This window comes from Pholcus phalangioides, unplaced genomic scaffold (genome assembly GCF_987345545.1).
Source record: "Pholcus phalangioides strain wild (caught in Gottingen) unplaced genomic scaffold, Ppha-v1.0 ptg000022l_1, whole genome shotgun sequence".
In the NCBI taxonomy this organism is placed as follows: domain Eukaryota; kingdom Metazoa; phylum Arthropoda; class Arachnida; order Araneae; family Pholcidae; genus Pholcus; species Pholcus phalangioides.
Window position 1 is genome coordinate 17056722 of NW_028301615.1, and position 12289 is coordinate 17069010.

General features: G+C 40.1%; 1 protein-coding gene across 1 annotated transcript; it reads left to right on the forward strand.

The window, feature by feature from the left end:
* Window positions 1-5271: 5271 nt before the first annotated feature.
* LOC149069539 (condensin complex subunit 2-like) lies at window positions 5272-7494 on the forward strand. Its single transcript, XM_089250071.1, has one exon. The coding sequence runs from the start codon at window positions 5272-5274 to the stop codon at window positions 7492-7494; it is 2223 nt and encodes a 740-aa protein (XP_089106197.1).
* The last annotated feature ends 4795 nt before the right edge of the window (window positions 7495-12289 follow it).

The following is a 12289-nucleotide window of genomic DNA, read 5'->3' on the forward strand; positions in this document are numbered from 1 at the left end:
ATCTAATCTTAATTTCCCCCCCCCCCCGATCGATAACTTTTTTTATTATCTGCCTTTACACACGCGCTTCAGTCACTGGCTAACAACAAGAGTTGCTTTTACATATATTATTTTGTGAATCGTAACTATAAGAATAACGTTTACAAACAGAACCCCATACCCTGGAGCTGATCCTAGGATGAGATTTTTCATTGTCTCAGTAAAGATAAAATTATGATGGCAAAGTTAAAAAGAAAAAAATATAAATAAATTCCTCCTGGGGCCCCCTATCAGCCACCTCCATGGGGGGAGGAGGGGGGGATCATCAAAGGTGTATTTACAGGAAGGGGCTGCAGACGTGAGAAATGTATACACGCTTCGGCAGTATTTTTTTTTCGAGGTGCATGTGTGGTTTAGTAGTAGATGTGAGGAATGAATGAGTGGTCAAGAAAAATGAAATTAGTAGAATGGAAGGAGAAAGAGAGGGGGCGGCGAAATTTTTGCAGTTTACAGGCGGTGAAAGCATAAATCAGCCTCTGCCTATAGGAAGAGGGGGGGGGGATGTCAAGTCAGTCAGGGCCGCAACTAAAGGGAGCAGGTGATTCTGCCTTCCCGGGCGCTAAACCAGAAGGGGAGCAAATTTCACACTTTTACCCCACTTTCAACATTACAAGGGGGCCCTAAAATGCATCCTTGCCCCTGCTAACCAATCTTCTAGTTGCGGCTCTGAAGTCAGTGAATGAGCATAATATTGACGTAGATATTTCGCAAACATGAGCGTGACCAAGGCAACCGTGTGTAAGCATGCGAATGACCAGAAAAGTGAGTGACCAGATCAGTGAGTGACAAAAAGAGACCAAGAGAATGTTTGAGCATGGGAATGACCAAAAGCGTGTGCAAGCATGCGATTAACCAAGAGAGAGATTTGGACCTCTCTCTCTCTCTTGGTTAATCGCATGACCTTCCCTCGCTAGACCTAGATCTAGCGAGGGAACAAGTCACGAGTGACCAAAATTTACCTATATAGTGAAGAACCAGGTTAGCGAACGAAGTGGCCTAGTGGTGCAGTGGTAAGATGCTAGTCTTCCACCATGAAGGTTACCATCCGGGTCCACGGTTTCGATCCGGGGAAAGAACATAGTGTTACGAAAAATATCGGTAACGTAATTTGTTAAGGACCCCTCAAGTTAACAGAGGCATGAGGAAAAGAAGAGAGAGAAATCATTCTATTTGTCTAGAACGATCTGCAAGGTTTATCCGGCTAGGACTGAAACGCCGCTTGTTGGGAACCAGAATTTTATAAATAGAGAATCATCTCGAACTTTCTTTTTCTAGAACATCCGATGAGTCCATAAAAGTGATGTCATCACATGAGAAAGGGGAGTGGTTGTTGTTGCTTTAGCCTCAATGCGAGAATGTCATTTGTGAAAAATTGTAAATCGCTGTTTTTCCTGTAAATAAATTTGTGAAGTCCTGAAGATTGATTCATCCTCTGATCATTTCAAGAACTTGTGAGAAATTATCCAGAACAATAGGGAACAAGTTCTTTACCTACCCAGACTGGGATGACCACCGATAGATGACGCCTTCACCCCCCCCCCCCCAACTGCATCGATATTAAACTGCAGTATATCGATATCACCGGAGTTGATGTGCTACTACTTTTAACCGAACATGCATCTCGTACACATTCCTCTACGGAATTTCTAACGAATCGGCACATGCCAGAATGTGTGTTCTGAGTGTATGCTTGGCCCTTAGGTATTTATGTTGTCGAGTTTCGTGTTCATGCTGCCATCTGGCTTCCATTTTCCATGAAGTAAAGACGGAAATGCTTGGATTTTCATGTTTTGTCAGTATCGTGTTGTAGGCCTGCCTGCTCTCTGCGGAGAGACTTTTTCATTGGAGTTGGTGTGCTGCAAACTAGATCAGTTGAGTAACCAAAACAGTTACTTAGAGGGCCAGGGACCAAATCAGAGAGTGGCCTAGAGAATCTGATGAATGACACAAAGAGAGAGAGCAAGGGTGCAGGTCTGTGACTGGTCAAAAGAGTAGCATAAAGAGTGATGGACCAATAGGCGAATAAATCAGTGGTCTAGGGACTGCATGAGTACTGGAATGACCTGTAAAATGCAATGGGAGTGACCAAAGAGTACCGAAAGACCAAAAGAGTGACCAGGAAAGTGCGCTAGCATGTGAGTAACGTAGAGACAGACGCGTATTTACTAGGGTGGAGTTTAAGTGAGCTTTGCGAGAGCTTAACGAGTTTTTACCCGGGTCAGCAAATTTGAGGATAGGGTTGTCGAAAATTAGACCATAACGGGGGAAGGGCGGCAAAATTTGTGCAATCCACAGGACGAAAACCATAAATTCGCCTTTGAGTACCATGATTATATGGACAGGGCCGAACATAAACAGGCACGGAAAGGGTGGAAAAGTATTTGGTGGGGGTAAAACATATTTGAATAACATTAAATACGTAGTTTATTTTGAGTTTGACAAAATGCCTTTAGTTTAAAATTCCATCACTTTATGGATATTTCATGAAAAATATGAAACTTGTCCCTCATTAACCACTTCACGTAGGAGGTTTTGGCAAGAAATTTGGATTACCTCTATTTAACGAATCGGCGATAAATCTGGTAACCTAGTACAAATTTGCGGAGCCCTCTTTTCATCCTCACTCTACGTGTTCTTTTTCGCCCTTACACGTGTATATAGTATAAAATATAACACATAAAGAAAGTAGAGAAAGAAAAAACAATTTCCGTAGATAATAGGGTTACTAAATCAAGCTTCACGATGGTGAAACCCCAGAGAACTTGGTTGAATTTATTCCACTGGTGTTTGGAAGTAATATTACGGTCGTGATCGTAAAGAGGCTAACGAACACATGCAGGCAACCCTCATCCCTTCTCATCCAGGGTTTTGGTGGGTTCTAAAATAAGGACTTTAGCAAAAACAAAAAACGCCTCCTTTTTTTAATTTCAAGTAAGTTTTTTGACAACCACAGCTTCCTTACCCTGGGGATCATGCACCAATGGCTCTTTTGCACTATCAATAATTTTCCTGTGGTGATTCACTCTAACAATCATTAGGGGCCATATCTACGGCTCCCTTCTACCCTGCCGATTAATTTACCAGTGAATCCTTTATTTTAGTATTGTTCAATACAAAATACATACTCCCCGGGTAGTAAATTATCATTTCTATTTGCAGCCCAAGCCGCACCAATGAACTTAGAGAGAAAACTCGCAAATTTGTATTGCCATATGTGTCAGGGTCGTGGTCAGACATTTTTTCAAGCACAACTGACATTTCAGAGGAGGATCAAAGTAATAAAACAGTAGATTGCATCATATGTTATTCCATGTGCATCAATTATTTTCTGTCATATTGGACGGAGGGGGAATGAATCTCCCTTCTCACTACGGTCTTGGTATATGCATAAAAATTTCTGTTCTTTCTGCGAATTAGTTAATTCAATAATTTCATTCATTGTTCGAACTTTACAGCTGAAACATTTCTTCCAAATTTTTCAGCAATTATTTTTTGCAGTTACCCCTGATTTGATGCCCCCTCTATTAGTCACACAGCATCAGAGCGATCTCATTTGGGGGCTGTTCTTCATCTGTTCTGTCCTCGGCAACCAGGAATTCATTGGGCCCCTTTTCTATTTGTAGTATTCTTTGAAGCATATAGTTACAGAGTATTATTATTGCGTTGAGGACAACATTGAGGGAGAATGAAAGTTGTTGTCGTCCATATACTCATATGCAGGAGGGGGGAGTGTTGCATTGCATTGTATATTCATGAATTATTGGGGAAATTCACTCAACTCACAGAATTGGGGGGAGGGGGGAGAGACTCAAAAACGTCAGCACACCCCACCTCCCCGGTTCTGGAGCCTAAGCGTAAAACAATATTATAATCAAAATAAATTTTGACGTATGCGATAATCTTTACTCATTTTGCACTTTCTAAATTCAATAAGATTTGAAAGTGGGGAAATTCTACAAAACAAGGGAGAAAGAGGCATTAATGTCTTCTAAAGGCAGCTACTTTTTTGGGTTCAAAATTTGCGGACCCTGGGCACATGCTCTATTTGCCTATAGGAGACTCAGACACTGAGTGTAGTCCATTGCATTCGTAAACTTTCCTGAAAATTAGCAAAAAAAAAATTTATATCAACGTTAAATCAGGAGGTTTTCTGGAGTAAAGTAGAGGTGAACTTGGGAAAGAAAAGTTTGTTGTCTCCACTGTGAAATGAACCCAGGACCTCTTGAAGACAGGGGAAGCGCACTGATCATTATACCAGAGTCACAATCCATAGGTGGAGATAGAAGACTTGGAAATCTGGGGAGGGGGGGCACGATGATGATGATGTCAATTCATATATGCATATATACATTAGATTAGTTAACTTCACCTTTGACACTAGGGCGGAGGGGCAATGCCCCCACGCCCCCCCCCCCCCCACGAATCTCCGCCCATGCCACAATCTTTCTTTTCTTGAAACGCTGAGCAGCATGGCTGAGTAAAGAATTGCAGCCTCTCTTAACTTGAATGATTGGCCTCCAGGTGGCGGCAGTAGGGATGGGCGATTTTTTTTTTCTTCTCAGGATACATCAAATCTATAAATCTTTGGATATTATACCAAGGTAGATGAAACTCCCAACTCCCGGTGGACAAAAAAACTTCTCTTTCTCCAGTTCACTTCTGTATAATATCCAGGAAAATTTCTCAACTTGATGAATCATGGGACAAGAAAAAAAATCATCCATCTTTACATCTGCATCCTTCAACATAAACTTTTGAAACGCCATTTTGTATTTAGAGTCTGGACTCAAAAAACAACTGTTTCATCGACACATGCCGAAGTTTTTATTTACAAAGAAACTTTATCATCGCCTAAAATACAATAATATAGATTTTAAGTCATGAACAAATTCAAAATAAACTCAGATTCTGAAAAGTAATAATAAATAATCCTCCATTCATTGATAAAATTCATCAATCAGAGTCGATCTCTTGAAAATAATTCAGCAGCTCAAAATGTTAGCTGCAATTTGATTGGCTCAAACAAGCAAGACTCAAAATGCGTTATTTTTTGAAAATTAGAAAAAAATATTCGGCAACGATGAGTTCCCGCGCTCTTATTTGGTTTACTAACAGTTGTAATTTGAAAGTGTGCTTTGTTTGATAAGTTCAGTGCCGTCTGTTGTAAACATTATTTTAATTTGTGTATTAGGAAGACATATTTTAGTGCTCCGTAAGCCGATCACGTGAACGATGGCGCTTTGTTTTGCGTTGGTCGGATGTATGCCCATCGCGAGCACCCCGATCAGTACAACGAAGACTCTAAACTTCAGATTCTCGGCCGTAAGGAGGAAATCAAATGTCACCAACGCAGCGGCTGCGGGATTCACGCTCCTGTGTGACGACGCGTCCGTGGTCCTGCCGGAGAATGACGACGAGGCAGAGCGGACCGTCCTGGAACGCCAGCGGGTTCGGATGAGCGCGTCCTTCCGACGCCAGAGCGTCTCCGTCAGGCCTTCGAAGGCGACCGTCAACGCCCTGAACGAGAGCCAGAAGCGGGAGCACTACCAGATGTGCATGAAGCTCACGTCGGAGAACAAGATCAACACCAAGAACGCTTTTGGCCTCCACCTCATCGAGTACATGTACGAGATGATCAAGAAGAGCGCCAGGGTCCCTAACTTCCAGATGGCCAGCATGACCCTCATGGCCAGTGCCAGGATATATGGCGTGAGGGTCGACAGTTTGCACGCCAAAACGCTCAAGGTTGCTGATTCGCTGAGTATCCCGACGAAGAAGAAAACCAGAGCCGATGACGGGTCCGGAAACATTGGTGAGGAGGGCGATTCGATGGACGATAGCGGTGGAGCTGCGAGTGGTCCCAAGGGAAGGAAGTCAAAACATAGGAAGTTAAAGAGTCAAGTCGCTGCTAATCCTGACGCTATCGATGATACTCTTGAGACCGACGGCGAACCACATGAGAAATTCCATCAGTTATCAGATATTTTTGATGATGAAGATGTCGCTGGCGTTTTGAAGAGTCTGAATGTCAGTGGCGATGCTTGTAAAGTGATTATGAACGAGGCAGTGCCCTATGTCTATCAAGAGCCGGAAATGTGTGATTTTTCTAAAATTGATTTACCAAAAGACTTGATGGATCGTTTCTCATATGCCTCTGCGGAAACACCATTGAAATTTGCTCCCACCCTATCAGTGTATTGCTTGAACGAACCGAAGTGGCCATTGGATTCTGATGAGCTTTTACCTCGTCGTTCGGTAGGAAGTAATGCTGGTTACACAAATGATGCTGAGATTCAAAAACTCAGCCAACAGGTATTCGTGGCGACGGAAACCGATGATGACCTGCGCATTGATCCCGAGATATTAACTGAACAAGCTTCCATCCCGGATGATTTCGATGGCGCTGCTGATTCAAATCAATCGGTTGGGGCTGGTGGCGACGGGGGTAATTTTGTGACTCCTGATCTCACAAATCAACAGAGACGAGTCAGCGCCCGCTTCACGAATCTTATGTACACTGTGCCGAGAGCTTCTCGGAACGAGCTATCTGTTAGAAACATCACCATGTGTTTGCCATCATCTGCTTCAGATGAATACGCTGCTCTTGATCCTCTACTGGAAGCTGTAGTGCTAGGAAGAAGAACTCTGGGGGCGAAGTCCTCACGGTTTACGAAAGAAAATAACGAGACAGAAAAGGATGACAAATCGAAAGTACCTTTCAAGTTTACTTTTGAGATGCCCGAACCAAGCGTGCACAAAGATAGGCTGAGTCGTGGTGGAAATCTCGTGTTGTCCGCGGCGCAACTTGAAGAATGGGGTACAGAGAGCACTACATATCCCGTTTGGGTGTATGATCCAAAGGACACTGGCAAACTGTTCTTGAAATCAAACGTTGTTCGGAAGCCGAGAATGGCTGTTGCTCTCAATAAGAGCATCGGGGGTTATAATTACGACAACCCTGTTGATCGGGAGTTCTGTGTCGACAATAAAACCCCCAACGATTACCAAGATGACGTAGGGTGTCCCGATCATAGTGTCAATGGGGATGAAGATTGCCATGAAAAAAGTATGGTTGCAGAACCCGATCTGGTAGAACAGGATATAATACCTTACGTGAAAGTAGCAAAGTTTATCAATCAAGCTCAAATGAAACAAGCACTTTGGAAAATCATCAAAGCACACTTAGATCAAGAGCGACTGTCCAAGAGTCCTGGTGGGGCTGACGGAGAGCCAGACAAGCAGCGTTCCGATAAAAACGCTGTTGACTTTTGTGGAGCCTATGAGCGGCTGAAACTTGCATTGCCAACGGATCAGAAAGAAGTGATCAGCGTTCCTATAGCTTTTGCTGTGCTGCTTCATATCGTCAACGAAAACACTCTTCGATTAAAAAACAGTCAAAATTTAGCGAGTCTCACCATAATGCTTGGTTCAGAATTGCCCCGTCGTGTTTCTTGAATATCATCATTTTTTTTTTTTGTGTTAATCGAGACAACAATTTTTCCATTGACTAACATTAACAAGTGCCTTATGTTCTCCCCCCCCCCCCCCCCCGAGGAATTCTCAGATCACTGCCGCATTCATTATTATTTTTTGTAAAGAAGAAAAGATGTTATATTCAGTACTTCATTTCATCCTTAGACTAAAAATGCCTTCAAAATTATTTGCAAAGAATTACCTTTTTCACTTTTTTTTTCGTATCACTATAAAAATTTTGTGAAACATTTTTGTTCATTGTGAAAAATATATACATTTGTGACAATCTGATTGTAAGATAGGATTTGAGCATTCACGTTTTGCGTTCCAGTTATTAATTTTGATTGATGCAGTGTGAAATATAAAATGTGTAGAAATGAACTGATTCATATTATAGAACCAGGATAGTTTTAATGCAGGAATTGGCACATCAGAAGAAAATTTAAGTGTCAAGCTTTTTGTTTTTTTATGGTCAAAATCGGTCCAAAGCAGTGTGTTCTTTGCATTGCTCCCACACCCTCAGCACAGTCCCCCTATGCTGCTATTACTTTACCATACGCCAACTTCATACCAATGGAGTTGGATGGGAAATGAAGGCGCCGTCTATCAGTGGTTGTCCTAGGCCTGGTTGGTAAAGAATTTTTGTTTTCTATATTCTTTCAAGGTCCATGGACCTTGATGGTAACCTTCATGGTGGAAGACGAGCATGTTACCACTGAAACACTTGGGCGCCAATAGCCTGGGAACTTCTCCCCCCACTCTTAGTTTGAAAAACAAAAAAATTATGAGAACCGTCCTAGAGTCTTGTGGAGAGGGAGCTACGATTCTTTGACTTGTCCGGCACTTCTAGAAAGGCCTGGCAAATCACAAGAAGATTTGTTTTCCAAACATTTGTTACTATAAAAAATATATTTTTTCAACTTTTCCATGGCATAACGACCACCACCTTCGGTATTAATAGATTCCAAAATTTTTGTATTCACTCAAGATTCCAATTTAGTAACTACACCTATAGTCGATTCCTGTTTTAATGAATACCATTATAGAGAAAATCTTGTCTCTCAAAGAAAACTTTTCTAATCCCCAGATAACTTTACATAGGAACAATGTAAAAACCTGGAATTCCTTTGTAAATCTCGTTATGACAAAGTGATTTCTCCATTCTCTTGGAATTTGTTATAATGGGATTTGATTGTAGAAAGTTTTATTGGTGTCAATACTAATTTGCTACCGCCGTGGTCACTTGTTGTTTGTCAAACCCTGACTTAGCAACCCTTTTCTATGCTAGCAGATACACTGACATAATTTTACTGCTGTCCTAAGATTCGAATTCAGATATAGGGCTTGGAAAAAAATTGTGTGTAATGTTAATTTGGAAGCCCAATTTAATTTCATAGGCCTTTAGGGGCTGAAGGAAATCTTTCTCGGATGGCTGCTGCCATCTAGTATTTATTAAGAATAATAGTAATCTAGTATCATCCTTGAAAACCAAATGGCAGTAAACAAGCTCAGTGGAAATATAAGGGCCGTTACGTTTGTTTACATAAATGTCAAGACAGTTTTGATCACTATAAAAAAATACCCATAATGAATTTGCTGTCATCTATAGTTCAGAAATATTACTAGTTGACAGTTTTTCGTTCACTTTCTATATAATAGATGCCAGCATGGTTCCTATATTTGTGTTTATAATTTACTCTTTACGAAGTTCTTAAATTTCTGCACAGATCGCATTATTTCGATACAGACTTTAAATTGTATCATTTCCTCTGAAAGTTGGGATCTCAAATACAGAAAAGCATGGCCAATTTCCAATAGTTGCCGAAATTTATAATTTATGTTGAAGGTGAAGTCTGAAAAATTTCTAAAGGGCGGGAACTTGAATCTCTGGGGGGGGGGGGGGAACATGATTATGTTAATACGTATGTGTGTCACTCATATACATCTTTGATACTCCTTCCCCCCCCCCCATTGTCTTTAACCCATTCTGTATGTCAGAAGTCTTCAACCTTCTAGTCATGCAAGGACATAGCGAGGAGCGGGCTTGTGAGAAAATGACCAAAAAGGGAAAAGATGGCCAAATCTATTGTTCTATCACTATTGTTCTATCCGCCCCTGTAGTCATGAGCACTCTTACAGCAATTTCAACTTAAGAATGTATGATGAAAGATATTTATCCTTGAATATAATTTGTACAAGGTGTTTAATCCAGACGTTAAGTGCTCACGAGCACGGAATAGAACACGGGCATCAAGCACCGTGTGCTTGAGAGTATGCACCATGGTGTTCGCAAACAACAGGTTGAAGACAACGTGAATGTATTTGGTTATGAAATTGATTTTCATGAGTTTTCTCATTTTAATAATACTTAATAACAAATTCTGGCAGTAAATAGTAGATAATTCTTTGTCTTTGACGTGATCATTGTCTTTTTTTAAAAAAACCATGTGTTTAGCCTTTAGTAATTTACACTACAGTAAAACTTCAACATAGCAATGTGGACCAAGAAAAAAATATCATCGTAGAGGGATTTATTGTTATATCTATTATTGTTGTAGTGAGGTTTCACTGTGTGTTAACAGAATGAACTGTGAATAATCTGCCAAACAAAAATAGGTGATAAATGAGCCCAAGTGGAACATAAAACATCATATCAACCCAGCCCTATCTCTAACCATTTTCGAGTTATGGTGGAATATGAATTACAGAAGAAAAATGCGTCGTCTAAAAAGACACAAATTTGTACAGTTTCTGAAAGACCTACACCAGTCCTAGAAGTGAAAATTTGAAAAAAAAAGTAGGCAAAATAAGAACACAATTGACAAAAACATAGGAGAGAAAATAGAATTCCCAAATTATCGTTTCAAAAATGTTATTCAGATTCACACTTTAAATATTCTAATAACAGTATGATAATTCTGTATCTATTAATATCAAAAAAATTTACCAAAAACTTGTCCATTGCACAAGCTTTCGAAAGAGCCTACAATAAACCATAGTGTTCTAGTTCAGGAGAAATTTAGCGTTTTGTTCGCAATACATCACAAAAATCACAAATCAGCATTCATTGAATATCTACTTTGATAAAAATTCAAAATCGACAGTTACAGATTTTGGCCACAATTTGATTTTGCAGAAAAAATCCTATAAGGTGACATCACCTCTATCGGAATGACTAGATTTAATATAGAGCTACAAGCACAGAGATTGGTGAAGTGTAAAATGGACTAAAATTTCTACTTCAACAAACACTGATCTCAGTGATATATTGCAAACAAAATGATAAATTTAGAATATAGATATGGTTTATTGCAGGCTCTTTCGCAAGCTGGTGGTAAATTTGCCAAATTGTAGCTAGAATGGTGTTAAGTTAACTGGTGATAGAAAAGTTTGGTGACAATTCGATTTTGAACTTCGCCAATCTTTCAGCACCTGTAGCTCACCATTAAATCCAGAAATTTCAATGAAATTCATGTCACAATATGTAGGACTTTTTTCCATTCTTCCTAAACATGTGCTTGGTTTGCATGTAGCTCTTTCAGGAAACTGCAGAAATTAGTGTTTTTCATACTTGACACATTTTTCTTTCATTACCCATTTCCCACAATAACTTGAAAATGGTTAGAGAAAGGGCAGGAGGGCTATAGTGTGTTTTATGTTCCCTTGTCTATCACCCATTTTTATTTGACAGATAATTCACAGCTCACTCTGTCGCATCTTTGCACATATGGGGAACTTCTTCAGTTGAGCCTGTATATATCTGCATTTCTCTTGGCTTAACCTGTACTGTTCAGCTCACCAATCCCAACATAGGTGAAAGCAACTTGTTGAATTTACTGGTATAAACCAAGAATGTGTCAATTATAAAAAAATGCTTGAAATTTTCCAATACATTTTTAATTGTTGAAGCTTTAGTTAAATGTAGAAAGGTGTTGGGGGGGGGGGGAATATACACTTATAATTAGAGCCCGGAAGTTCAGGCAAAATGTCATAAATGTCTTTTTTGCCTATTTTCAAACTTTTTTGGTAAAAATGCCCTTTTTGAAGTTTCCTTCCATAAATGCCCATTTTAATATATTTTTAAGTTTATTGGTGAATTTCAAAGGCCATAATCTATAAAACTTGAATATTTTGAGCATTGAGAACAAAAGAATTGATCTTTTCAAAATTTTCCAACTTTCTCAGTACTAATTTATCATCAGAAAGCCCCATTTAAACACGGATAAGTGATCTGAGAGAAAGAGAACGTGATGTTGCAGTGCATTAACTTTGCTCCGACTGGATGGTGTTAGGCGCGAATGATTTTGTTTTAGGTGAACGCAGCCCATGTTAGAAAAACAGAGGAAAATTAGAAATTTTTGTTTCTCCACATGCTTCACATGAACATGTCCCGCTCAGGCATTGGACTGTTCTGTATATGTATAGCTGACCTATGACTGTCCCAAGAGGTCATCAATTGACGTCATGGCTTACACAAGGAGTAGCAGCACACAAGCCTCTGAGGCCCATGTTGTTCTATTGATTTTGTTTTTTGCACCATAAATGCACTGCAACCAACCCCACTGCTATTTATCTTACATACATATTTAGTATTCGATTAAATTTATCAGTCGCCCTCAGGGGTGTACGACAGATACGGCCACACGGCTCCGCGCTTTATGTTTCAACTACAGAAATGATAATGATCATTCCAAATAATACAACAAAAATTATTAGCAACTCAAAGGAGCCTCACGGGTCATTTTCCGTATGGATTCCGCCTTGGTAATTGTGATCC